The sequence below is a fragment of the Pithys albifrons genome, chromosome 28, assembly GCF_047495875.1.
Source record: "Pithys albifrons albifrons isolate INPA30051 chromosome 28, PitAlb_v1, whole genome shotgun sequence".
NCBI lineage: Eukaryota > Metazoa > Chordata > Aves > Passeriformes > Thamnophilidae > Pithys > Pithys albifrons.
Genome location: NC_092485.1, coordinates 1906938 through 1933947, shown reverse-complemented (window position 1 = coordinate 1933947; position 27010 = coordinate 1906938). Strand labels below are relative to the sequence as shown.

The 27010-nt window shown below is 55.5% G+C and overlaps 1 protein-coding gene across 1 annotated transcript in view; it reads left to right on the top strand.

The window, feature by feature from the left end:
• The window catches only part of CACNA1S (calcium voltage-gated channel subunit alpha1 S), a 37786-nt gene extending 10877 nt beyond the window's left edge, over positions 1–26909 (top strand). The window contains exons 8-44 of the mRNA XM_071578858.1: positions 1168–1316; positions 2089–2170; positions 2646–2806; positions 4371–4596; positions 5371–5578; positions 5867–5987; positions 6383–6497; positions 6625–6718; positions 7481–7550; positions 7775–7907; positions 8194–8323; positions 9119–9178; positions 9787–9893; positions 10287–10374; positions 10599–10706; positions 11493–11545; positions 11794–11940; positions 12149–12350; positions 13684–13842; positions 14141–14251; positions 14746–14829; positions 15920–15976; positions 17078–17206; positions 18033–18098; positions 18632–18723; positions 19184–19343; positions 19786–19913; positions 20351–20447; positions 21331–21433; positions 22192–22293; positions 22412–22536; positions 23477–23605; positions 24268–24467; positions 24945–25009; positions 25462–25559; positions 26119–26235; positions 26456–26909. Coding sequence (XP_071434959.1) covers positions 1168–1316; positions 2089–2170; positions 2646–2806; positions 4371–4596; positions 5371–5578; positions 5867–5987; positions 6383–6497; positions 6625–6718; positions 7481–7550; positions 7775–7907; positions 8194–8323; positions 9119–9178; positions 9787–9893; positions 10287–10374; positions 10599–10706; positions 11493–11545; positions 11794–11940; positions 12149–12350; positions 13684–13842; positions 14141–14251; positions 14746–14829; positions 15920–15976; positions 17078–17206; positions 18033–18098; positions 18632–18723; positions 19184–19343; positions 19786–19913; positions 20351–20447; positions 21331–21433; positions 22192–22293; positions 22412–22536; positions 23477–23605; positions 24268–24467; positions 24945–25009; positions 25462–25559; positions 26119–26235; positions 26456–26716 — 4537 coding nt within the window. The 3' untranslated portion in view covers positions 26717–26909. The remainder of the gene's footprint in view (positions 1–1167; positions 1317–2088; positions 2171–2645; positions 2807–4370; positions 4597–5370; positions 5579–5866; positions 5988–6382; positions 6498–6624; positions 6719–7480; positions 7551–7774; positions 7908–8193; positions 8324–9118; positions 9179–9786; positions 9894–10286; positions 10375–10598; positions 10707–11492; positions 11546–11793; positions 11941–12148; positions 12351–13683; positions 13843–14140; positions 14252–14745; positions 14830–15919; positions 15977–17077; positions 17207–18032; positions 18099–18631; positions 18724–19183; positions 19344–19785; positions 19914–20350; positions 20448–21330; positions 21434–22191; positions 22294–22411; positions 22537–23476; positions 23606–24267; positions 24468–24944; positions 25010–25461; positions 25560–26118; positions 26236–26455) is intronic.
• Positions 26910–27010: the final 101 nt, after the last annotated feature.

Below are 27010 nucleotides of genomic sequence, written 5' to 3'. Positions count from 1 at the left end.
AGTCTAATTAATGCTTCAGCTGTCTTCCAAGTACACCAATGAGCTGTCATCAGTCTGTTATAATGATTGTAGACCAAATTGAATTAGTGCTAATACCCTCAGTAGTACAATTAAATACCTGAGATCTGATACTCAGCCTACCATGCCTTGCTGTGTGACTGCCACCATCCCACTTTTGTTTCTGGGAAGTGTGTGTTGTCCTTGAGAGTAAGGGGGGCTTTTCTCCTCAAGTCTGGTAGTGTTAAGGTCTGTTCTATGTGTTTCAATCCTGCATGTGCAAGTGGATCACACTCATTTTCTCTATTAGTTCACAGGGTTAGTTATACCCTAATTACTTGAATTTGTTAGTCCTCTTCTATGGCAAGCACCATACAACTGCAATGTTAAAACAAATTGGATATTAATTTAAATAAAACAAGTTTAAAAGCACAAGAAAGACCACAAGAACCTGACTCCTGAGTGGTGATAGCTGTAACAGCAGGACGAGCTGGACTAGAGTCATCTGCTCCTGGACTAAGTTGTAGGCACAGCAAAGGTTGTGAAATATTTTTTCAAATATAGCTAAATTATGCTTCAGATCAGGACAATTGTTGTAATAGGTCTGAGATCTATTACTAAAACATGGCAACACCAGCATGGCTGGGCAGCAGCTCTACAGTCCTGCCAGATGGCAGGAGAGAAAAGAAATTAATTGAAGCAGAATGAGAAGAGTGGGCAAGGACACTGGCAGACCTGCCCTTTCCATGTTACTGTGAAAAGAGTGTCCTGTTTACCTGCCATGTGATGAGCTCACCTTCCCCACATGGAGAGCCTGGGGCAGGTTTCTGCCTCCCACATGGGTGAGACCCCATTCTGATCGTTGTCATGGCTTGGGAACTGTCCCAGCCTCCAACATCTGGTGTCAGGCAGTCTGTCCAACTGCAGCACCTTCAGCGAGGTGGGGAAGGAACTGTGCCTGCCATCAGGCATTGGATGATGGATTCCCATGATCTTGCCTTGTAGAGCAGAGCCAGGAAAGAGCCAAGTCCCTGGAGCAGTCTCGTGGCAGCGCTGCTGGCAGGGCATGTCAGGATTTCAGCTTTCTCCAAGGCCTGGCCTGGCACAGAGCTGGGGTACCTGACCTTCATGGGGTTCCTGAGCCTCACTCTGCTGCTTCCCTTGTCCCAGAGAGTTCACCAAGGAGCGTGAGAAGGCCAAGTCACGGGGCACGTTCCAGAAGCTGCGGGAGAAGCAGCAGCTGGAGGAGGATCTGAAGGGCTACATGGACTGGATCACCCACGCAGAGGTCATGGACAGTGATCGGGCCAGGGGACAAGGTACCAGCTCTGCTTGGTCAAGTTCCTAACACTGACATCCTTGGGAGGCAAGGTGGAAACTTTTGGAGAAGTCACAAAGACTTGTTTTGCTTGAAACCCCATGAAACAAAAAGCTTTGACTTCTGCAGAACAGTTGCCTTCATCTTTCTTTTTTTTTATTTCCTGAATAATTTTGTTGAATCTGAACTGAACTGGCAATAACTTGGCCCTGATGATAAAAGTCCACCTCAACTGCTGTATTAATATTTGCAGACTATGAGCAAGGCCTGAGTCTCCCTTGGCAAGGGGCACTTGAAATGGCCATGAGGAGCATGAGGAGTGTGTGCCCTTGGTGTGCAGGGTCATGAGCTCACACACTAACAATTGCATGAATTTCTTGCATCACTTGATGATTTCAAGGGATTAGAAGTGGCTCAGGAAAGGAGGTGGATATACAGACATCTACTGAAGGCTCAGCAAGGCCTGGGGAGCTCCACCACAGAGCTGCATTGTCTGCCATGCCACCCTGCCTGCTGAAAGTACTTCTGCTGCTTCAGGCTGAGCAATCCATGTATGAAAGGATCCTTGGGAAACAGAGGGACAGACAAAACACCTCTTCCACCTGACCCTCAAAGCCTTCTGCCCGAAATTTAATTGCTGGCTTGCTGGAATGGCATTGCTTGAGTTCATTTCTGATGGGGAAGCTTTTCCTGGTGTGCTCCTGCAAGAGCTTCCCTGCCACATATTCCTCCCAAGGGCTCCTAGAAAAGCCTGGAATGTCATTCTCTCCTAGGTATGATGCCATCGGATGAAGGAGGGTCAGAGACAGAGAGTTTGTATGAAATTGAGGGCATGAACAAGTGGATTCTCTTCTTGTAAGTATGAACCATCTGCTGTCTCTCACTTGGTGGCCTGACTGGGCCAGGCTTTCCTGGTCAGCCACTGGTTTCTGGGAGAGATTCAGGGGATGGTGCTCAGGTGAAGGAAGATACAAATATCAGGGCAGCAAACGGGGAATTTTGCTGTGGTATTGGTAACAATGAACACCTGCTGTGGGACCAGGCTCCAAGCATCCTCTCATGGCCTGTGCAGCATCATGTGTGGTTTAGGAGCTGTTCCTGTAGCCCCCAACCAGAGGTGCTGAAGGCCAAAAGGAAGCCAGGAGGTGTTTGTGTGAATGAACTGCAGTTGCTGAGTGAACGCACTGAGTTCCAGGGGCAGGTTATGGTTCTCATCCCTTCTCAGAGAAGACCCCTGGAGGAGGGAGCAGGGGTGGATTTGCCCTAGAGATACAGCCCAAGGATGTGGGGCTGGCCCACTGGCCTTGCTGATCCTTTGCTATTTCTCCAGCCGTCAGTGGAGGCGTTGGAACCGAATGTTTCGTAGGAAGTGCAGGGATGTGGTGAAGTCCAAGTTCTTCTACTGGCTCGTCATCCTGATGGTGGCACTGAACACCCTCTCCATTGCCTCTGAGCACCACTTCCAGCCAGAATGGTTGACACGTGTGCAAGGTAAGCAAAAAGGCTGAGACAGAGGGAGTGCCTGGGATACCCTGCTGCCCAGAGACGTGTGTGAACTCTTTACTGAGCGTGCACAGCCACACTGGCATGGCACAGAGGCTGTTAGACACACCATCCCCACAATACAAAACGTGCCCACAGTGTGTGTGCAGCATCCTCACTGCCCTGTCACACCATCCTCACTGTCCTGTCACACCACCCTCACTGTCCTGTCACACCATCCTCACTGCCCTGTCACACCACCCTCACTGCCCTGTCACACCACCCTCACTGTCCTGTCACACCACCCTCACTGTCCTGTCACACCACCCTCACTGCCCTGTCACACCATCCTCACTGCCCTGTCACACCACCTCACTGCCCTGTCACACCACCCTCACTGCCCTGTCACACCACCCTCACTGCCCTGTCACACCACCTCACTGTCCTGTCACACCACCCTCACTGCCCTGTCACACCACCCTCACTGCCCTGTCACACCACCCTCACTGCCCTGTCACACCACCTCACTGCCCTGTCACACCACCCTCACTGCCCTGTCACACCACCCTCACTGTCCTGTCACACCACCCTCACTGCCCTGTCACACCACCCTCACTGCCCTGTCACACCACCCTCACTGCCCTGTCACACCACCCTCACTGTCCTGTCACACCACCCTCACTGCCCTGTCACACAGATCACACTGAACATGCACAGTGTGTGTGCTCCTGGGGACATGAGCTTGCCTGGTGAACACACACAGAGTGTGTGCAGTGACACCTCTGCACATGAACACACGTGGCACACACTCGTGCAGTGTAGCTGTAGGTACAGAAAAATCAAAGGTGAGCAATTCAGATCTCTATGAGACCCCATGAGACTGAAAGCAGCTGAGAATAATCAAGGCTGCAGCTGCTGCAGACCATTGGAGGAGAAATCACTCCCTAGGAGTTCTTAGCAACTCCCCAGAGGTTTCTCATGAGAATTCCTCAGGTTTCTCACAGCACACCAGACCCTGCTGAAAACAGTCAGGGTGAGCTCATCTAAACTCTGGACTTGTGAGATATGGACTATAACCAATTAGGAGTTGCAGTTAGATGGTGTGAGGTTCAGTTTAGCCAATAGAATGTAGCTTTAACCCTATATAGACCGTGTGCAGTGTGTAATAAATGACATTCACTTGATCATACTGGGCTGTGTGTGGTGTCCCTTCATGTTATTTTTTGTTTACTTTATGCAGCCACACACATTTCTGCCTGCAGCCAGACTGGCAGCAGCTCCACACACAGAGGCACGTGGAGTACAGGTGTGCACACACACACACACACAGAGCTCAGCCACACCTGCTCAGACCCAGCACACCTGCCTGCCCTGCATGGGCTCACAGCTGCCTGTTCACACACACAGGCACGGAGTTGCACATCACCCCTCTCCTCATCTCCATGTGCTCCCCAAAAACAGCAGCTCACTGTGGGCAGACAGTGATTAGCAGCAGCACCATCCTCCTTCCCTGCCTGCCCTGCCGTGCTGGGATTGAGGTGCCAGCTCTGATGGTTGGATTTTCCTCCCCCAGACTACTCCAACCGGCTGCTGCTCGCCCTGTTTGTGGCCGAGATGCTGCTGAAGATGTACGCGCTGGGGCTGCGCCAGTACTTCATGTCGCTCTTCAACCGCTTCGACTGTTTCGTGGTGTGCTCGGGGATCCTGGAGATCATCCTGGTGGAGCTGGGCACCCTGTGCCCCCTTGGCATCTCCGTGCTGCGCTGCATCCGGCTCCTCCGCATCTTCAAGATCACCAGGTTGGCGAGGGAGCTCTGTGGGTTCTGGCAGCTCAAGGTCCCAAAGTGTCACTCACCGTCCCCGGTTATCACTGGCCTTGTCCCCAGGGAAGGCTGTGGCACTGAGCAGAGCTGGTAGCTCCTGGGTAGAGCAACAAGATCTCAGAAAAAAATTCTTTACAGAGAGAGTAATTGGGCATTGGAATGGCCTTGCTAGAGATGGGGTGGATTCCCCATCCCTGGAGGTTTTTCAACTGAGCTTGGCCGTGGCACTGAGTGCCATGATCTAGTAAAGGGACTGGAGTCGGCCCAAGGGTTGGACTTGATGATCTTGGAGGTCTTTTCCAACCCAATCCATTCTATGATTCTATGACAAGGCCAAGCTGGGGATTTCTGTCTCTGGGACATGGTTTGTCTGGGAGTGGCGAGGAGAACAGAGCTGAGGTCCCACTCTGGGTTCTGGGATGCTGTAAATGGAGGTGCTGCAGGCCAGGACTCCTGGCTCCTCCTTCTGGCCCCAACCCACTGTGTGTTCACCCGTTTTCCCCATCCTGCCTGCTGGTGCCCTGTCCAGGCAGCAGTGTATCTATATCTTGCCTGTCACACCATGCCTGCAGCTTATTTCTCCCTCCTGAGACCTGGCTGAAGCAGTCCCAGGGCCCAGCCTCGGTCCAGAGTCCTCCTTGCTGGGCTGCTGGCACATCACCTTGAGCCAGGTGGTCTGTTCCATGTACCTGCCTGGTCCTGCCTTCTCCACTTTCACCTCCCACACACTCCTGTCTCTCCTCTCCCCAGGTACTGGACATCACTGAGCAACCTGGTGGCCTCCCTGCTCAACTCTGTCCGCTCCATTGCCTCTCTGCTCCTCCTCCTCTTCCTCTTCATCATTGTTTTTGCCCTGCTGGGCATGCAGCTCTTTGGGGGCAAGTTTGATTTCGAGGACATGGAAGTGCGGCGCAGCACCTTCGACAATTTCCCCCAGGCCCTCATCAGTGTCTTCCAGGTTTGGGGCTTTGGGAAGGGCTGGAGGGCAGCGGGTTGGGAGTCTCACCTGAGTGTGGATCTCCAGGCAGGAGCTGGGGGGGATGTGGCTTTGAGGCAGGAGCAGGGAAATGTAACTGGGGTGACAAACAGTAGTTCAGGTTCGGGGCTGAGGAAAATGGTTTGACTGTGGGACTGGAGGGGCTGTGTGAGGGTTTGGGACTGCAGCCAGGAGGGCAGGATTGGTCTGTGAGCTACTGCATGCTCTGCTGTGGGGGCTCTTGAGTCTCTATTACTTCTCTGCTCCCAGATCTTGACCGGAGAGGACTGGAATTCAATCATGTATGATGGGATCATGGCCTATGGAGGCCCATCCTTTCCTGGCATGCTGGTCTGCATCTACTTCATCATCCTCTTCGTTTGTGGGAACTGTATCCTATGCCTACACCCAGCCCATGGCAGCAGCTGCACAGGACTGGGAAGGGGAGAAGCAGAGGCTTCTGGCAGCATCTCAGTGCTTGCCTTCAGCTTTTTGATTCTGAATAGCAGTGGAACAAACCATGGGCTTCAGGGCTTGCACTAGTGGTGACTGAAGGCTGGGATGTGGAGGTAAGCACACCTGGAGGAGGTCTAGATGCCCATCAGGCAGAGATTCAGTCAGAGTGAGGGCAGCTCAGTGCTCACAGGGATGGGTCAGGTTAGGGATCACCAGCCAGGGTTATTGCAAGGGCTCAGCTCCAGGAAGGTTTCTCAGAGCACCATGGAGAGTTCTGGCCGCATCCTCCAGACAGGAACCAAGTCCATGTCCTTAGCACTGTTCCTCCAGATATCCTCCTCAATGTCTTCCTGGCCATTGCAGTTGATAACCTGGCTGAGGCTGAGAGCCTGACTTTAGCCCAGAAGGCCAAAGCAGAGGAACGCAAACGGCGGAAGATGTCCAGGTGAGCTCTGCTGTCCCTGGCCATGGGAGCTCCCAAACCTGGTGCTTTGGGGTGAGGGGGCAGAATGGCAATGCCCATGGACCCTGCCCAGAGTCCACTTCCTGGTCTTCCCCTCCTGTCTCCTTAGAGGTTACCCAGAGAAGACTGAAGAAGAGAAACAGATGCTGGCAAAGAAGCTGGAGCAGAAAGCAAAGGGAGAAGGGATTCCCACAACAGCCAAGGTCAGTGCTGGTAGGGCTGAGCTGTGCAGAGCTCCTGGGGAGGGACCAGGCTCTTCCTCCTGCTAGCCAGGTTGGACAAAGGCTTGGAGCCAGCCTGGGTCTGAGCTTTTGTCCAGGATCACTCCTCTCCTTAACATCCACTGGTAATGGGAGCTCTTGGAGACTGGGGCTCTCTGGGCCCAGGCAGGACAGGTTGCCTGGTGAAACAGCTCCATTGCTGGGGGTCCTTTTCCTCCTGTTCATTTCCTTTCCACAGCCAGCTGTCAGTGGCTGAGGTGGGCTGGTGCACACCAGTGTGGAGAGGAGCAGAACAATTCAGAAGCCTCCCAGATCCCCCTTATGTCCACACGAGCCCCCCCCATATGCAAACACCTCTGTCCAGCTGTGCTGACTGTGGCTGAGCTGCCTCTGAGAAGCATCTCACCAGCAGCTACTTCCCTATCCACTTTCCAGAGATGCCCCATAGAAGCTCACACAGGATTTGCTCCATGTCTTATCCCACCCCTGGTATATTTGAACGGCCCCACACTCTTGCTCAGCACAAGTTCCCATTTCCCATCCTCTTGGTGTTTGTTTTGATTGCAGCATCCCTGAGGTTTTTGCCCTCACTTGGCTCCAACCTGGGCCAGCACTCCACATGATTTTTGCAGTATGGGCCAAAGGCAAAGATTCTGCTTGTCCCACATGGTTTCCAAGATGAGAGGGTCTGGCCAACTGCACATGCAGCTGCATGTCCTCTTCTCTGTCTCTCCCTTGTTTCAGTTGAAAGTGGACGAATTTGAATCCAATGTCAATGAGATCAAAGACCCCTACCCTTCTGCAGACTTCCCAGGTAAGGCTTGTCCCTGGCAGGGCAGCAGGAAACCTGAGGAGGCACTGGAGAGGGATGGCATGTGAGGGGCAAAGGGTGTGGTGACTCTTTGCCAGCCTTGGGGTACTGAGCTCCTTCTGGCACAGATGCCAAATCAGATCATGAGATTTGAAGATTGTCCATAAGGTTATATTCCCCTTCCCTCTCTGGATGATTCTTTTTCCCTCCTCGTGGCCACCCTGCAGGTGATGATGAGGAGGATGAGCCTGAAATCCCCCTGAGTCCTCGGCCACGTCCCCTCGCAGAGCTACAGCTGAAAGAGAAGGCTGTGCCTATGCCTGAAGCCAGCTCCTTCTTCATCTTCAGCCCAACCAACAAGTAGGCACTGCCCCTTCTCCCTGCCTGGTGGAACCAGACCTGGTCCAGGTGCCTCTGGCACCAGCTCTTCCCCATGGGGTCCTGTCTGTGTGTGACTGCCAGCTCTTAAAGGGACCACCTGATGGGGAAAAGCCTTCTGTGTGCATGGACTGGCACAGACACCCCTCCATGCCGAGGACCTTCCTGTCCTCAGGGTTTAACTATATCCCTCTGCAAGGCTTCCATGGCCCTGTCTGATCTCCATCTGGCCCCTTGCAGCATCTCATGGCATTTCTGTCCTTGGCAGGTTTCGGGTGCTGTGCCACAGAACTGTCAATGCCACCTGGTTCACCAATTTCATCCTGCTCTTCATCCTGCTCAGCAGCATCTCGTTGGCAGCTGAGGATCCCATCCGGGCCGAGTCATTCCGCAACAAGGTGCCTGTGGGGATGTGGAGGGTTGGGATGGGTGGGGAAGACCTCATGGTGCCTGTGGGGATGTAGAGGGTTGGGATGGATGGGGAAGACCTCCTGGAGTCCCCCAGATGCCCAGTAAGCAGGGACTTACTTTGCAGATGCCATCCCTGGGCAGGTGGCCGTGATTCCAACCCTGCCTCTGGGAGGGCAGTGCACTCTGGCAGGAGAGGCTGGATGTGTTTTCCATCCAGGGTGCAGCTGGGACAAGTTTTTACTGCTCTCTGTCTCAGTTTACTTCTGGGTGAAGAGGTCCACCTGAGAGAGTGTGTAAGATTACCTTGTTTTGAGACTGTGGTGACTTAGTTGGTATAGGGTTGTCCTGTGAGGTGTCAAACGACCTCTGGTGTGAGCAGCACCTTGGAATGCTGCTGGCATGCAGTGGTGGGAGCCACAGCTCCAGCCCCATGAGGCACAGATGCATCCGGCAGGGTCTGGGGGATCTCACATCCAACAGCTTCCCAGGGCATGCAGTGCTTTTGGGTATCACATGCTTTCAGGTGAATCAGGTCAAGCCTAACTCACCTGGAAAGGGAGAACTTTGTCCCAGCTGCAGGTTGGATCATGCACTGGAGAAAATCAGTAAAGCTGGGGGAAGTTCAGGAGTGTTCTTGGCACTGGGTTTGCAGACTCTATTGAGCTAGATGGGGTCCCTGGTCCACAATGTGGAAGAAAAACCACAGTTCCCAGGTGTTTGAACACACTGGAGCATTTCCATGTCACCCAAATCTCACCCAGTTCTGGTGCTTCTGTCCCCAGATTCTTGGATACTTTGACATTGGTTTCACCTCTGTCTTTACAGTTGAAATCATCTTGAAGGTGAGTCCTTTGCCCCACGAGCACAGTCTAGAAAATGGGTCTGGACTGTCCTGACCATGGACACTCATGCACTTTGGGCACAAGCTGAAGGTCCCAGTGAGGAGAAATTGCTGGCTGACCCTTGTGTCCCCAGAGTTCATTCATGGAGTCTGGGTGCTGTGTGGCCTGTCCCAGAGACCATGTGTGCCCTCAGTGAGGTCAGGCAGCCAAGTCAGCTGTGCTGTGACATGGGGACAGATCAGCCATGGCACCACCATTTTCATTCTGACATGCTGTTAGGAAAAACTCTGAGAAAGAGAAAGCAGCAGGAATCTGCAGAGAAAAACAGATCCAAGCTACTTGTTGCATGTTGCCCCCACCCAAGGCTCTTTGCCATTCTCCTCTTTAACTTGCTGGCTGACTGGCAGAGTTTTGTCTCCAGCCAGTGCAACACAGAGGATTTCCAGCTACAGTCAAGTTCCTGCCAGGCTGCAGAGGTCTGATCAGGACAGGGTCCCCCAGCCATGGGGCTGTGAGGAGCCCCTTGTGCCTTGTCCATCCCAGGGCTGAGGAGGGACCATACCCCTGAGCCCTGCCCAGCCTCTCTCCTAACTGCTTCTGCTCCCCAGATGACAACCTACGGTGCTTTCCTGCACAAAGGCTCCTTCTGCAGGAATTCCTTCAATATCCTTGACTTACTGGTGGTTGCTGTCTCCCTTATCTCCATGAGATTCGAGTAAGCACCTCCATGTGCCATGGAATGGGCACTGGTCTGTTCAGACTGGCAGGGCACCTGGGGGTGGTGGGTGGAGAAGGGACAGTTGGCCCAAGGGTTGTGTTCATGACATCATGCTTAGGGAGACAGGGCATGGACAGCTGGGAGGCAGGCAAACTCCTCCAGTGGCAAAGGTAAAGATCTGGGTACAAATTCAGTTTGGAGCTGCTTTCTCCAGCTGCTGCTGTCCCTTGGCCTTATGTGGGGTGATGGTATAGTGACATCTGCTTTACTCTGCTGCCCCTTTCCCCTCACCCCTGGCCCCATCTTGGCCTCTTTGGCTCCATGGTGGGACTGTGTCAGCTTGGCCTGGGTGGGGAAATGGTCCCATCTCAGCTGTGCCTTCCTCCCCAGGTCCAGTACCATCTCTGTGGTGAAGATCCTCCGGGTGCTGAGGGTGCTGAGGCCTCTGCGAGCCATTAACAGGGCCAAGGGGCTGAAGGTAAGCAGGAGGCTGGGACTGGGGGACCTCAGCCTGGGGCAGTGCTCCTGGGAGGCTTTGTGGCTGGCACCATCCCTGTTCCCAATTCCCACTCCCCATCTGTGGAAGGGGTTTGCCCAATCCCTCTGCTCTTGGCAGGCTCCCACTCTTCGTGGGGCCCATCCCTGTAGTGGGAGGGTGTGGGACCCAGGGGCTTGCCCCAGACATCTCCTCCACCTTTGCAGCACGTGGTCCAGTGTGTGTTTGTGGCCATCAAGACTATTGGTAACATCGTGGTGGTCATGACATTGCTGCAGTTCATGTTTGCCTGCATCGGGGTCCAGCTCTTCAAGGTGAGTGGTGTCTCAGGTGGGCAGGAGGCACCTTCTGCTTGAGCACATCCTGGACAGGTTGTCCCTGTCATCACCTTGGGGATGGTGTCTTGCCAGTGCTGGGTTTCCACCAGTAAGGGGACCCAACTACACCACAAGAGTCTGCAGTGAGGGGAGGGCAGAAAGCACTCAGGGTACTGTCAGATCCAGACAGCACCTGTAAAGGGGGCAGCTGCCTCACCTCATTTAATGCCTCAGTTTGCTTTTTCTAAGGCAGCAAGTGCTTCTGACTGATTCCTCTATGCTTTGGATGCAAACAGTTTCCTTTTTCACAGCACTTGTCCTGCTGTCTGGGCCTCGGTGACTCAGAGGAAGAGCTGGCCCTGGCTGAGCTCAGCTTTGTTCTAATAACTGAGCTGAAATTCCCAGCTGACATGGGGAGAGCTTTCAGGACACTCTGCAGGCTGAACACACTCAGCATACCTTTGCATTTAGTTATTTCTCTGGTTACTGCTGCCTTCTCTATTTTCCAAATAGTTGACTCCCAGATGGGATGAGCCAGGCACCCAGACCTGGCCCCTGAAACTCCCTGTGAGCTGGGCTGTGTTGGCAGACAGGGTGGGGAGGCCAGTGGTGGTGGGAGGCCAGGGCCAGAGTGTGCATGGAGGTGCGGGAGGGACTGACCATGGGCTGGGAAAATGTGAAAACTCCCCAGGGCTCCTGAAGTCACAGCAACACCAGACTTCTGGTGAGACCTCATTTCTGGTCTTCTGGTAACAAGAGACTTCTGGTCTCTGTTAAATGCAGGGCAAGTTCTACAGGTGCACAGACCCATCCAAGCTGACAGAGCAGGAATGCAGGTGAGAGTTCTCTGCAGCAGCCAGGGATGGGAGCTGGGTGGGATGCAGTGGAAGCTGCCTGTGTTCCTGATGTTGCATCCAAAATGTGGGGCTGAGGTCTCATGCTGTCCTCCCTCACCCTGGGGTAAACCAGGAACAGGCACAAGGCCATGCTCCCCTGTGAGGGGCTAAGGAGGCCCAGGCCAGCAGTGCAGTGTGTGCACCGAGGTGGGCCATGCCAGTTGAGCACTGTGTCCCTTCTGCTGCAGGGGACAGTTCATCAACTATGTGGATGCAGACCCTACGCAGATTGAGGTCCAGGACCGTCTCTGGATGCACAACAGTTTCCACTTCAACAACGTCTTCTCAGCCATGATGTCACTTTTCACAGTCTCCACCTTCGAGGGCTGGCCAGAGTGAGTGTGTGCCAAGGGAAGGTCCATGCTGGGAGCAGGGCATGGCCACAGGCCTTGGCCAGGGTAAAGAAAGAAGGGCTGCCCAGGTTATTCCAGCAGCCCTGTCCCACCATTGTTGGGTTTAGGATGCCCCCAGACCTCTCCATAACCTTCAAGAGGTCTTTCCCACCTGATTAGGATCTCTGTTGCCTCCCTTTCCCTCCCACAGGCTGCTGTACATGGCCATTGACACCAATGCTGAGGATGCAGGGCCTATCTACAACTACCGGGTGCAGATTGCCATGTTCTTCATCATCTACATCATCCTCATTGCTTTCTTCATGATGAACATCTTTGTGGGCTTTGTCATTGTCACCTTCCAGGAGCAGGGGGAGAATGAGTACAAGAACTGTGAACTGGACAAGAACCAGGTAATGGGACAGCTGGGACGGGACAAGGAGGACCAGCCCTGGACCTGGCACTGCTGGGGCTGGCTGGTTTGAATCAGCCCTTCTTTGTGGTGGCACTGCTGACACAGATGTGTGGAACCTGCCCCACGTCTGTTTGCTGCTGGGGCAGGGCCAGCTGGACCCATGACTGGCACAAAACAAGCTTTCTGAAGGAAGGGCAGAGGGGCCCAGAACAGGCAGTGAGGCTCCTTGGGCAGGGAGGGTGCCCAGAGTGAGCTGCTGATACAGAGGGTGGTGCCCAGTTCTGGGTTCCCCAGTACAGAAGCAATGTGGGTGTGCTGGAATGAGTCCAGCAAAAGGCCACTGAGGTGACTGAAGGTCTGGAGCATCTGTCATATAAGGAGAGGCTGTGAGGCAAGCCTGGTGTTGAGAAGAGAAGGCTGATGGGGGTCTTACCTGTGGATATAAATACCTTATGGGAAGGTGTAGAGGAGATGGAGCCAGGCTCTTTGCAGCTGTGCCCAGTGAGTGACAGGACAAAAGGCACAAAGTGAAGAAAATGAGAAATTCCATTTAAATGTTAAAAAAGGTCTTTTTTTATGGTGGGGGTGGTCAGGCACTGGAATAGGTTGCCCAGAGAGGCTGTGAGGTCTCCATCTTTGAAGATATTCAAAAGCCAACTGTGTTGGGCAGCACGCTCCAGGGATCTGTGACTAGACGATCTCCAGAGGCACCTTCTGCTGCCAGCCCTTCTGTGATGCTGTTGTGCTGTTTCAGCAAGGCTGAAAGCAGCAGAGGCACCAGCAAAGGATGTGGGACATGCTGGGGGGACACTGGACAGGAGTGGCTGCTGGCCCAGGAGTGCTGTCATGGCAGTTTGAGCTTAGAGTGCTGGGGTGATGTGATCCACACAGGAACCCAGCAGAGATGGCCCTGGGCTGTTGGGGAGGGACAGGCTGCTCACCCAGCTCTGTACCCACCTCACTCCTCGTTCATGTGGACTCTTCAGGATGCTCTTGGTCAGTCCTGAGAGACCTTGAGGAAGTGCTGGGATAAGCAGGCACACTGAAGGGGTTGGGCCAAGGGCAGCATGGCCATCTTTGGAGGCAACAAGTGACTTCGGAAACTTGTCCCATGTGGGTGGGTGCTCTGGGGTGTGTTTGCAGGAAGCACAGTAGATACATGACCTTCTGCTGTCCCTGACCCAGGAGGCTGGGGTGAAAGAGAAGGGGGCATCCAGCTTGGACCTGTGGGGTTGTGCAGTGCTGCTGATGGTGCTGAGGCTGTGCCCATGCCAAGGACACTGCCATGTGCCCTGTGGTGGGCTCACCCCTGCCCTCCCTCCCCTCCCCAGCGCCAGTGTGTGCAGTACGCGCTGAAGGCTCGCCCGCTGCGCCGCTACATCCCCAAGAACCCCTACCAGTACCAGATCTGGTACGTGGTCACCTCCTCCTACTTTGAGTACCTCATGTTCTTCCTGATCCTGCTGAACACCATCTGCCTGGGCATGCAGGTAAAGGGCACAGTGCCCACCACAGGGGGTGGTGGAGGGTTTGTGTGGCAGTGGATGGGCTGGCTTAGCCCTGCAACCCCCAAGAGAGCTTCTGGTTAGGGGGTATTTGCTCATGGTGGGACAGGGGCAAAGTGGGACTGGTGGGATGTGATCCCAGAGAAGGGTCTGCACGGGGAAAGTTTCCTGTTTGCTGAGCCATAGGCCTGTCTGTGGGAAAGGGCTCTGCATCCAGCACACAGCTCTGAGCTCACAGTGGAGGATGGACTTGCTAACATGGCTCCTTCTGCCTTATCCTCAGCATTACAACCAGTCTGCAGAAATGAACCACGTCTCAGACATCCTCAATGTGGCCTTCACCATCCTCTTCACCCTGGAGATGGTCCTCAAGCTCATGGCCTTTAAAGCAAAGGTGAGAGAAGGGCACAGTCAGCATGGAAGGCAGGAGGGGTCTCAGGCGGGCCAGGGGGTCCATTTTTCTTGCCTTTGGCATCTCTCAAGTATGAACACCACCAGCCTTGAAGCTCCAGAGAGCTTCTCCCTGTGAGATCCTCAGGGCCCGCCATGTGCAGGCCCTGGGAGTTTCTAGGACTGCTGTTTGTCAGAACTACTCTTGCTGACCTAATCTGACCCAGTCCAGCTGGCCATTGTTTCCATCTTCAGGGTCATGTCACTGGTGGGGTCATAGCTCTAATCAGCCTGATCCACCTTCCTCATTGCACTCCATTGCAAGATAGGACCAAACAACTGAGCAGAGGGTGCAAGGTCTGACTACCATCCCTTGTCATGAGGGGCAGAGTCACTGAAGATCCTTCTGGTACCCCTTCCTCTGAGCTCCAGCATCTGTCTCCTCCTTGGCTTAAACCTTTGGATATTCATTCCTTTTCTCTGGCTCTTTCCTGACAGGGCTACTTTGGAGACCCCTGGAATGTCTTTGACTTCCTCATAGTGATTGGCAGCATCATCGACGTCATCCTCAGTGAGATTGATGTGAGTGTCAGGGGGCTCAGGGGCAAGGGTGTCCCCACCCAAGACTGCCCTGCAGCGCCTGCCTTGGGGCAGGGTGTGGGTGCTGGGGTGGTGTCCAGCTCTGAGGGTGCTGCTGTCATCTTCTCTCCCTGCTCTGCTTGGTTCTGAGGAGGGACAAGCCAGGATCAGCCCATGCCATGAGCATGTGCACTGTTCAAACGTCCCCAGCTGGCCACCATGTCACATTGCCCCATCCCCTCTGGCCTCGAATCTGTAGGCACTGGGATATTATGGAACACAGTCACTCAGGACTAAACCATGAGCAGTGGGCTGCATGCCAGCCCCTGCCCTGCTCACACTGCCCATGCCTGGCCAGACAACCCCACATCCAGCCTCAGATCAGCACAGGTGGGAGGAAAAGGGTTCCTACAGCTCCCTGTCTCCACAGGACACGCTGGCCCATGGGGAGGATCAGATGCTTCAGATTTCAAGGCATTTGCTTTGTGTACTCTTTGGGCACTTACATAGAGGTCCATACACACACTGATGGTGTATCTGTGTGCCTGTGTGTACTCTGGACACCACTGCAGGAGCTCTGCATATATAACCTGTGGGGCTGGTGCCTCAGGCAGAGCCTGAGGCCCTGATTGGGGTGGCAGGGACTGGCCCAGGAACTGTGCTGTGTGTCACAGCACCACTGATTGTGCAGAAAGCCAGGCAGACTGGTTATCAACCAATTATCAACTGGTTATCGCCTTGTCCTTGAGCCCAAGGGATGGTGGGGCTCTGCCTGCCCTTCTCCTGCACACCCTTCCTCTTCTCCCCAGTTTCCATCTTACTTTCTTCTGTGTCTGTGTCTTCTTGTGCAACTACCCATCCCTCCCTCTGTCTCTCCCTCCTTCTGTCTTTCCCTCCCTCTGTCTCTCCCTCCCTGTCTCTCCCTCCCTCTGTCTCTCCCTCCCTCTGTCTCTCCCTGCCTCTGTCCCTCCCTCCCTCTGTCCCTCCCTCCCTCTGTCCCTCCCTCCCTCTGTCTCTCCCTCCCTCTGTCTCTCCCTGCCTTCTCCTTTTCCTTCCTGGCTCATTTCTGCTGACTCTCTTGTTCTCTTGACAGACTATTCTTGCCCCCAGTGGTGGACTGTACTGCCTTGGTGGAGGCTGTGATGGCACTGTAAATACCAGCTGCATGTGCCTGCTGTGCACCCCGTGCCCTTGCTGTCAGTGTTTGCATGTGTCCTGCATGTCACTGAGGCACCCCAGACCCAGCTGTTCCCTCTGGGGAATAGCTCTACCCTTGCTGGGAGGGAATTGGGGCAGCACACCAGATCCACAGACAGCCCTTCCAACCCTGAAAGGTGCTGGGCTGTTCCCCAGTCCTCCTGGGCCCTTCTGATGGCCCAACCCTGCCCTTCACCATCCCACCCCCTGGGACTGCCATATCAGAGCACCCAGCAGAGGTGTCCCCAGCTGAAGGGCAGGAAAGCTGGCCTTGGTTCTTCTGCCCATCACCCTGTGTCCATAAGGCCTGAAGGGATGCAGCCTCTGGCACTGTTAGCCAGAGAAATGGCTGGAGGGGCAACCCCTGTGCCATGCTTTCCCTGGAGCTGGCTGTGTCCTGTGACTGCAGCCCAATGTTCTGGGGGGCTGAGTGGGCCAAGCCCTGCGCTGGTGGCTGAGACCACCACAGTGGAGGTGTCCTGGGTTAGCCCGTAGGAGCTCCTGTAGGAGCTCTGAAAATGTGGAATGGGGTTGTCTGTGGGCTCCCATGTGCTGGTGGCACTGGGCAGCACCCCCCAGAGCCACCTGCCTTCAGTCCCTCCTTAGGTACATCAACATCCTGTTGAGACATTCTCAATACAGCCCTTCTGTGTTTATACAGCTGTCATTAACCCTCCCTGTGCCTGGTGCCCACCCTACAAATACAGGACATGCTGGGTGAGAGTCTGATGGGACTGAGCCCATCCCTGGTGGCCCTGTGACCCTCACAGCTCTCACAGCCCTTGTGGCAGCATGTCCTCATCCCTGCAGTGTCCCAGAGTCAGAGGTGTGTCACTAGGGCTGGGGAAAATGAGATCCTTGGGAAGGCTGGGAGGAAAAGTGCCAGCACATCCCCTTTGCAGTGTGATCCCCTGTGCAGACAAAGACTGTGGGGGCCATGACTGGTGCCTGGAGTGGGATCTCATTACCCTTCCTCCCCCCAAGACCTGAACCTCCCTTTGAAAGCCTGGGGGTTCAGCCCATGCTGCCTCCAGCTGTTGTGCTCTGCCTGTAGGACCCTGACGACAACTCCCGTGTCTCCATCACTTTCTTCCGGCTGTTCCGGGTCATGCGGCTGGTGAAGCTGCTGAGCCGTGGTGAAGGTGTCAGGACCCTCCTGTGGACATTCATCAAGTCCTTCCAGGTCTGTGAGGAGCAGTGCTCCCCTCCCAGGCACACATGTGCCCAGGGCTGGCAGCAATGGCTGACCCTCAGGCTGGTGAGGTGAGGAGCCCATCCTCGCCAGGCACAGGAGGAAGGCTCCAGTGTTGGCAGGCTGGGCTGGGGGCTTGTGGTTTGTAGGAGAGCATTGCCCATGTGGGTGGGAAGGTGGAGGGGACTCCCTGGCTGACAGCACTATGTGTCAGAGCTGGGCTGGGTGCTGGCAGCACCTCCCTGGACCCATCTGCCCTGGTCCCAGCAAGGCTGGGCTCTGCACCAGCTGGGTACCTCAGGGCATGCTGCAGCATCAGCTCACAGCCCTGACCTGGACAGCTCCCTCAGCCCTGGGCAGCCCTGGGGTGTGCTCAGCCTCTGTTCCAGCCACAGAGATGGGTCCTCCCATGGGAGGTGGCATTAGAACCTCTGTGAGAACCACAGAGAGCGGCCAGTGGGAGGGTGGGTAGAGGAGCAGGTAAGGTGGCATTAGAACCTCTGTGAGAACCACAGAGTGCGGCCAGTGGGAGGGTGGGTAGAGGAGCAGGTAAGGTGGCATTAGAACCTCTGTGAGAAGCACAGAGAGCAGCCAGCAGGAGGGTGGGTAGAGGAGCAGGTAAGGTGGCATTAGAACCTCTGTGAGAACCACAGAGAATGGCCAGTGGGAGGGTGGGTAGAGGAGCAGCTATGCTGTCCCCTCCCCACAGGAGGACCTAGATGCTGACCTTATGCAGCAGCCCCAGAGCTCAGCCCCTGTCTCTGGGTTGCCCTGGTCCTGGGCTGGTGTCTCACACAAGCCATGGTCCTTCTGACAGGCTCTGCCATACGTGGCGCTGCTGATTGTGATGCTTTTCTTCATCTACGCTGTGATCGGGATGCAGGTGAGAGCACAGCGGTGTGGGGGAGTGGCGGGAAGAGGGGAATTGGTCTCAAGCAGATGCCCTGAGCCTGATGGTACCTGGGCAGGTGGGATAGGGAGAGACTGGGTCCTCTGCCAGGCCCTCTCTGGGACTTTGCACGTGATGGAACCCTTTTACCCTGGTCTGCAATGATGTTTGCCACCCCAGCAGCATCCCATCCCTGGGGTGCAGCCATGGCAGGTAAGGCACACAGCAAAGAGCACTTTGGCAGTCAATGCTACAACCTGGATGCACAGGCACCAGTGCTTGTGCTGGTTCATGAGGCCTCATCTCCTTGGCCCAGCTAAAGTGCAGTTGTAGTCAGTGGTTTTTTCAGCACAGACAGGAATGTCCAAGCAGCTCCTGAGCCCCAGGGCACCCACACCCTGGTCTCAGTCTCTTTTGTGGATGCCCAAAGCAAAGAAGAAGAAAAGATGCTCAGGGATCAGAGGAGCTCTGGAGGGTTGTCAGTGCCTGAGAAAGTGTGCTGGAGACCTCACAACTGTGATTTACAGATGTTTGGGAAGATTGCCATGGTGGATGGGACACAGATCAACCGAAACAACAACTTTCAGACCTTTCCACAAGCTGTTCTACTGCTCTTCAGGTCAGTCTTTTTCTGTGAGCAGGTCCAGAAGCAAGCTGGGCTCTGAGCCTGCAGGAACCCCCAGCCTGGAGTGAGGGAGACCAGAATTTCTGTAGCTGATGTTTTTGTCCCACAGAAAGATCTCCTCCCACAGTGGGAGCACTTCAGGAGAAGCTGTGGGTTTGCCTGGTGTGGCTGAGCTGCAGAACAGAGTGGCATTTTGGGGTTGCTATTCTGAATATTTCCTTCCCAGACCAGATTTTAATTTGTGTACTGTGGGGAAATTCACAGGGAAGTGGGAGCTCAGCCCAAGGCTTTCCCTGACTCCAGACACTTCACTCTGAAGTTTCAGTGGGCCCACAGCAGCAAGCCCAGAATCCTGATCACTGCTTTCCCAGCAGCTCCCTGTTCCCCAGGCCACCCTGCATGCCCAGCTCCTGCCCAGGGCAGGCAGGGACCAGCAGGTGTCCCTTGTCCCCAGGTGTGCAACTGGAGAGGCGTGGCAGGAGATCCTGCTGGACTGCAGCTACGGCAGGCGCTGTGACCCCGAGTCGGACTATGCCGAGGGCGAGGAGTACACCTGTGGCACCGGCTTTGCCTACTTCTACTTCATCAGCTTCTACATGCTCTGTGCCTTCCTGGTATGCCAGCTCCCAAGGGGCTTCCTTTGGCACTCCTGTCCTGGCAGGGCAGCCCTGGTGTTGTTAGCCATAGGTCTCATGGGGTGAGCCCACAGCACCTGGGGGCATTATCTCCCTGCCCACCTACCCAGCCATGCTTAAACTGGCACTGCACTTCTGAATCCCACCTTAATTCCTTCCCACAGCCCCATGTGCTGCCATCTAGATGTGTCTATGTTGACCTTTGTGAGGGTGGAGAGGGATGAGATGCCTTGTGCCTGTTCTTTCACATGACCTGCTTGAGCAGGAGGTCTCTCACTGTACCGGGACACCCTCACTCAGCATCCCCAGAGGATCCCAAGCCCCTTCTGCTCCTGAACACACCTGCCCGTGTCTTCATGATACTGGCTGGCAGGTCTCTCTGCCCTAACCGGGTCCTTTCCACCCACTCCTCTGCCCTCAGATCATTAACCTCTTCGTGGCTGTCATCATGGACAACTTTGACTACCTGACCCGGGACTGGTCCATCCTTGGGCCCCATCACCTGGATGAGTTCAAACGGATCTGGGCTGAGTACGACCCTGAGGCCAAGTGAGTGTTGGGGGGGGGGAGTGGCACAGAGAGGGTGTTCCCTGGAGTGGGCTCACCTGAGGTCTGTGTGGCAGGGCAAGCTGTGGCACTGCCTAGGAGTTGGATTCCAGCATCTCAGAGGTGGCTGTGGACTTGCCAGAATATTCCAGGGCTCATAAAAGCCATCTGTGTATTTGGGAATATGAGACTTTCAGTTCCTGCTTCATCCAGCTCTGGTGATGCTGTCAGCGCTTCCCATGCCACTGCACACCTTTACCTGCTGCCAGGTGCCATGGGGGGCAGCTGCTTTCCCCAGGAGGAACATAAGGAAGTGTAGGGATTTGCCCACTGCAGGAGCACAGGGCAGACCCCAGGGATGAACCCCTATAGCCCCTCCCCAAGCCACCATCAAAGCAGGTCTTTCACCTCACTGCTGATGTGGAATATTTGCTCTGCAGGGGGAGGATCAAACACTTGGATGTGGTGACTCTGCTGAGGCGTATCCAACCTCCCCTGGGCTTTGGGAAGTTCTGCCCACACCGTGTAGCTTGTAAGGTAAGAGCCAAAGGAGTGACAGGGTGTGTGGGCACAGGAACACCTCCAAGCTGTCCCTGTGTCCTCCCCAGGAGGCTGAATGACAGTCCAACCAGCTTCCCAGTGCCATGGCTCATACCCTGCTATGACCTCTCCCGTTCAGTGGAGGGGGTTGTTTGAAGGGACAAGGATTGGTGCACATTTTGGAGGAGGGAGTACAATTTAGAATGATTCCTGTCTCCCTCAGAGCTGCTGGGGGGGCTCAGCCTGGAGAAGAAGGGGCTCAGAGTAGACCTTCTTGCTCTCTACAACTCCCTGACAGAAGTTTGAAGGCAGGTGGGAGTAGTTCTCTTCTCTCAAGTAACAAGACAAGAGGAAACTGCCTCAAGCTGCACCATGAGAGGTTTAGGTTGGATATTAGGGAAAACTTTTTCACCAGGTTGGGCCCTGGCACAGGCTGCCCAGGGGAGTGGTGAGTCAGCTCTCTGGAGGGATTTAAAAGACATATGAATGTGGCACTCGGGGACATGATTTAATGGTGGTCTTGGCAGTGCTGGCAGAATGGTTGGACTTGATCTTAAAGGTCTTTTCCAGTCTAAACAATTCCATGATTCCATGATTTTCTCCCATGCCTCCCATGCCCTATGGTTTGAGTTATTTCCCCTATGGCTCTCCCTGACACTTGTCCAGCCCCTCTGGTTCAGCTGGCTTGGACAAGGGATGTCACTGCCTCTGGCCCATGTGCTGCCAGGGGTGCTGCAGAGCCCCTGGACCTGGGCAGAGCAGGTAGGGCTGAGAGGGCTCCATGCCCTGAGCAGAGGCTCTGGCCAGGCCAGGTGGTGTGTCTGGGGGGCTGCCAGCCTGCCCTGCTGCCCAGGGTCACAGGGGCTGGTTTGCTGTGCAGCGTCTGGTGTGCATGAACATGCCCCTGAACAGCGATGGCACCGTCACCTTCAACGCGACCCTCTTTGCGCTGGTGAGGACAGCCCTCAAGATCAAGACAGAAGGTAAGTGGTGGTCCTGCCTGCCTCTATAGCCTGACAGGGAACCCTCCTTGTGCTTCTGGGTGCAGGTCTCCACTGTCCAGGGACCTCAGGGCACTTGACTGTGGGACAAACCCTTGACTCCATGCTAATAATTATGTCTTTGGACCAGAGCCCATGGTCTGGGCTCAGACTGCAGCATGAGGAGGGTGTTATTAGCTGTAGAACAGACCTGGAGGACATTATTAGCTGTAGGAACATGTTGCAGCCCTGAGGAGGCAACCAGTGCCACCCTGAACAGCTCAGGAGTGGGGCTGGCCCAGCTCCCATCCTTTGAATTCAGCTGTGCTGGGGAGGAGTTGCTTTCACCCCTTCCTTGCCAGAAGGATGGTTTTCTGAGCCCTGCTGTGGGAAGGTGTCCCACCAGCTTGTTTCCATGCCTGTGGGTTGTGCCTGGAGCAGGAGTGGCTCTGTGCTGGGCTGAGAAGCCAGATGTGACAGCAGGAAAGGTCAGGCAGTGGTGAGCTGCTGGGGTCAGTGCCTTCCACAGTGTGACATGGTGCATCCCTCTGGCTGGGGTGGGAACATGGCAGTTTGGGAGGAGCAGAGGAGATGTTGGAGCACACATGGGGACAAACTGGGACTGCAGGAATGGTGAAGCTGTGGGACCACCAAAGGGGAGGTCTGGAGGAGGAGACTGGCCAGGTGTTCACATGCTTTGTCTTCACTGCTGTTCACTTCCCTGGGAATAAACTACTCTGTTCTGCTCACTTACCTCTCAGGTAACTTTGAACAGGCCAATGAGGAGCTCAGAGCTATTATCAAAAAAATCTGGAAGCGAACGAGTATGAAACTGTTGGACCAGGTCATCCCACCTATTGGAGGTATGTCATCAGGTGGCACTTCCCAGAGGGGCAGAGCAACTCCTGGTCAGGGTCTCACTGTCTAACCACTTGGGACCTTGTGACAGGTGGTATCATCATGATGGTTTTCTCCCTCCAGATGATGAGGTGACAGTGGGCAAATTCTATGCTACTTTCTTGATCCAAGAGCATTTCAGGAAGTTCATGAAGCGTCAGGAGGAGTATTATGGATACCGGCCCAAGAAGAACCCTGTGGAGATCCAGGTTGGTGTGTTGGTGGTGCTGGAGGGGTGACCCTTCCTGGAGATGGGCAGGAAGTTCAGCAGGTCAAGAAGAGGCTCCCCCCAGCCTGGAGAAGCCCAAGGAGACTCAGAGAGCTGCAGTGACACACAGGGACCCCTGTGCCTCAGGCTCTGGAAGTGAGGTGACTCCAAGTCATGAGTCTCCACTGCTGAGGGTGACCTTAGTGTCCAGAGTGCACGTGACTCCAGAAGCAAAGCAGAGTTTTGATTCTCTGCCTCACTGATCCCAGTTGCAGAGAGGGCTTGGCAGGGTCTGGTGCCTCACCAAGTAGTTTTAAGATCTGTGAACTCCCACCACAGGCTAATGTCCATGCCAAATGCTGCTCCTCAAGGCCTTTATCCACCTCTCTGCTCCAGTCTCAGGGCCTTCTCCTGGCTCTCCCCCAGCAGTGTCCAGATAGCTCCATGTACCTGATGTTCCCTGTGTCATCTCATTGCCTTGTGGAGCATCCGGTGATGCAAAGTCGATGTGGATGACTTAGAGCAGGACTACTGCACAGCAGCCCTGAGGGGTGCTGGAGGAGGATTTATGTGCCTGGCTGGAGCAGCTGGGATGTCCTCAGCCTCTCCTGATTTTATAGGTAGGAAATCTGTAGATATAAAAGACCAGATCTGAAAGGTGCAAGGCAGGGAAAAGGGCCAGGTCCCAGACAAGGGAAAGAGGCACAGCCACCCCTTGGGCATCACCAGCCCAACCCTCCATCAGTCTGCCTTTGGCATTGCCTTTTGTGGGACCATGTGAGCCCAGAAGCTGTTTCACCAAGCACAGAGGGGGACCCTGGTGTCCCTGGTGGGACAGCTGGCAAGGTGAGCGTCCCTCATCATGTTTCCCTCTCCAAGGTCCAAGGGGAGAGCGGTGGTGGGGCCAGGCCACATCAGCCCTGCCTTTCTGTCCTCTCCAGGCTGGGCTGAGGAGTATTGAAGAAGAAGCTGCTCCTGAAATCCATCGGGCCATTTCTGGGGACCTGACTGCAGAGGAGGAGCTGGAAAGAGCCATGGTGGAGGCTGCCCTGGAGGAAGGCATATACAGGGTGAGTATGCCTCTTGTGGTCCCACGCAGCTCTGATTCTGAAGTGGTGGTGGTGGGTCAGCATGGCTGCTGACACTGGGGGACAGTCCACAGAGGGGGGACCACAAGATTGGATCAGCATTTATTTCCTTCCTGTGAGCATCGAGACATCTTGGTTGTGTCATCCTGGGCAAGCTGCTTTCTGCCTGTCTCACCTCTGTGAAAGGACCCTGCTCACATGCCTGGCACGGATCTGCTGGATGTTTTCCCAGCTGGTTTGGAGGTTCCCACTCACATCCTGTGCCAGGTTAAGGCAAGACAGCTCAGGTGTCACAGGAGCACATTGACTTCCCACATTGTGGGAGTTTCAGAGACAGCCTGGGCAGCTGTAGGGTTGCAAGGTTGCCCCTCTTGCTGTGTCTAAAGGTGCCACCAGCTCAGGCTGTCCCACAGAGATGACAGGATTTGTCATGCTTGGGGCTGGCTGATGCCAGTGCTGCTGTGTGGCATCAACCCTCAGCTCCTCAATTTTCCCAGGTGGGCAATGAGGGTTTTGGGACTGCAAGGACTGAGCAGAGTGACTGCTGTTCTGACAGGCACCTCCACATGGCTGCTCCCATGGGAATGGCCCCAGAGCAGCCTGGAGTTCCAGGCCTCCCCTGATGCCCTCCCTGTTGGTTGCAGAGGACAGGTGGCTTGTTTGGCCAGGTTGACAGCTTCATGGAGCCCAGCAGCCCACTGCAGCCTCAGGTGGCCAGCCAGAGGCCCCTGCAGTTCACCGAGGTGGGCAGTGAGGACCTCGACTCCCCTGTGTTCCTTGATGACTTCCCCCAGGAAGGCAACACCAACATCAACAATGCCAACAGCAGTGACTGGCTGGAGGGGTAAGGACTGGTCAGCTTTGGTGGGCAGGTGTGGAGGGCCAGCACTGGCCATGGCAGTGGCTCCCCTGGGGCTGCTGTGCCAGCTGGCTGCACCCTGTCCTGCCCAGGGGCTCCTCATGGACAGGTAAGGCCTGGAGAAGTAGGGGAGGAGTTGAGTGCTGGCTGTGCAAGGGGACACAGGAGCTCTGGGCAGCCCTTGGGATGTGAGACAGGGACAAGACAAGGGGACAGGGAGAGCAGACACCCCAGGCTGGCACTCCCAGATGTGTCCCCTATACATGCAGGGTGGCTCCAACATTCCTTATGTGCCTTTCTTGTCCTTCCCATCACTCCTCCATCTCAGTGCTATGAGGATGGAGAGGGACAGCAGGTCTGTCCCTCCAGGGTGGAGAAGGTGGGGAGGGCTGCGTCCCTGGGTCGAACTGGGCTTAGTGTGTGGTCCCTGCTCAGGCTGACCCACCTGCCTGCCCTTGCCAGGGTGGAGTATGAGGATGAGGTGCAGAGGAAGACGGTCCCAGCAGCACCCAGGCGTCGGGCACGGGGTGAGTATCAGCTTTGTTTCTCTTCTGGGGGATTTGCACCAGCCCAGGGACTGGAGCCGGGCAAGGGTCTGATATTTGGCAGGTGGGAGGAGAAGATGCAGACCCCAATAAGTTGGAGGTTTGCTGAGAGACCTGAGTACAGCAGGATTTGTATGGAGAGCTCCAGGAGACCCTTCTTCCTTCCTTCCACCCTTTGGGGTGATGAAGCATGGAGACAGTGCCTCGGGTTAGGGGAGCACTGGCCACCCTCAGGCAACAGAGCCACAAGACTGTTGATTTCCTCAAACAGGGACTTCTCCTTGCCAGCTGTGGGTGAGGAGCCAGCACAGGCAGCGGGCAGGCACTGGGCCTTTGGGTGGTGCTGAACTCCAGTGAGCCCGTTCCCAGCTCTGCCTGGTGGTGGTGTCCTTGCTCTTGTACCCATCTGATGGCCCCACCTCTCCCTTCCGCAGAGCGCAACCCGCCCATCCCCATGGAGAGGCTGAGCAGGAGGCGAAGGGCCACTCCTGGGGGTCCCTCATCGCTGGGGCCACTCCTTCTCCCCCAGCAGGTAAAAGGGGCAATGTGTGCCCAGAAGCAGCAATATGGGGGCTGTGGGTGAGCCTCTCTCCCTTGCTGGGAATGGCTGTCACAGCTGTACTGGGAAGGGCTCCTCATGTGAATCCAGCCTTGCCAGAGCTTTTCTTTTGGCTCAGTCTGGGGATGGAGCTGGGCCCCCACCCCACTGCTGCAGCAGTCACGAGGGGCTCCTCCAAGCTGGGACAGCTTGAAGCAGCATCCCTCTGGCTCTCTGGCTGCCTTCAGAGCCAGGGCAGGCAGAAGGGGTGCATCAGGTTTGCTCCCACATTCCCCTGGCCGCCCTTTGCTGGTCACAGTGCCTCATGCCTGGCTCTGCCAGGGCAGATCAGGGCTGGTTCCCAGCATTTTGCCCACATGGCCCTACTGGTCCCATTGTGGGGGTGCCCTGGACCTGGAAGCTCCAGCAGGCTGGCAGTGTCTGTCCAGGCACTGGACAGAGACAGGACCTGCAATGGTCACACTAACATGGGAGAGATCTTGCCTGGGCAGTGTCCCAGCCCAGGCTGTAACTCTGTGCTCCTCTCTCTCAGCTTCCCAGAGAGGATGGCACTGTGACAGCAACAGCAGCCAGCTCAGGGTTCCATCAGGGAGAAAGTGGTGAGCCAAGCACATCCTCCACCCCAGCCATCACCTTCCTCATTCAGGAGGTAAGACAAGGGCACAGTCTGATCGAGGGAAGGGCAGGGGTGGCACGAAATTCCAGGGATACCATGCTCATGCCATGATGGGAGGTTGGGGGGCAAAGCTTAGCTACAAGGGTGAGCGAGCAGGTATGTGCCAGCAGGGACGAGGGGAGGGCAGGTGCCTGCAGCCAGGGCACCTCCCCAGGCTGAGCACCCACAGGCTGTGACCTTGTCCTCTGCACAGGCTCTGATCTCTGGGGGCCTTGCTGCCCTGGCCCACGACTCATCATTTGTAGCAGTGACCAGGGACGAGATGGCAGCCAGCAGCCAGCTGGAGATGGACGAAGTGGAGAAAGCAGCTGTGGAGCTGCTAAAGGGAAGACAAACACTGCTGGGCACAAAAGCTTGCTCTGCCCCCCTGGATACCTCAGCCACATCACCAGCTAGCTCCCCAGGGCTCAGTGCAGCCCCCTCCCAAAAGAACATCACTGCCACGTTTCTGTGAACTGCCTGCCAAAGGAGCTCAGCAGGCACGGTCCTGTCAGGGGCTTGCAGGGGGTGCTGGAGCAAAGCTGCACTGCTCCCTGCCTCTGCCTGCAGCCCTGGGGGCTCTGGCCAGCTGCAGGAGTATTTCTGGGACTGATCTCTGGGATGCTGGTGTAGGACAAGACAATGCCAGCCGGTGGCTCTTGCTAGAGCTGGACAGGTCATTAAAGTGTTCCTGCAGTGTGACTCTGTGGATCCCCTGTCCCCTCCTTCCTCTACCCCCTTGCCCACACAGCCTGTGCCCATAGCTGTG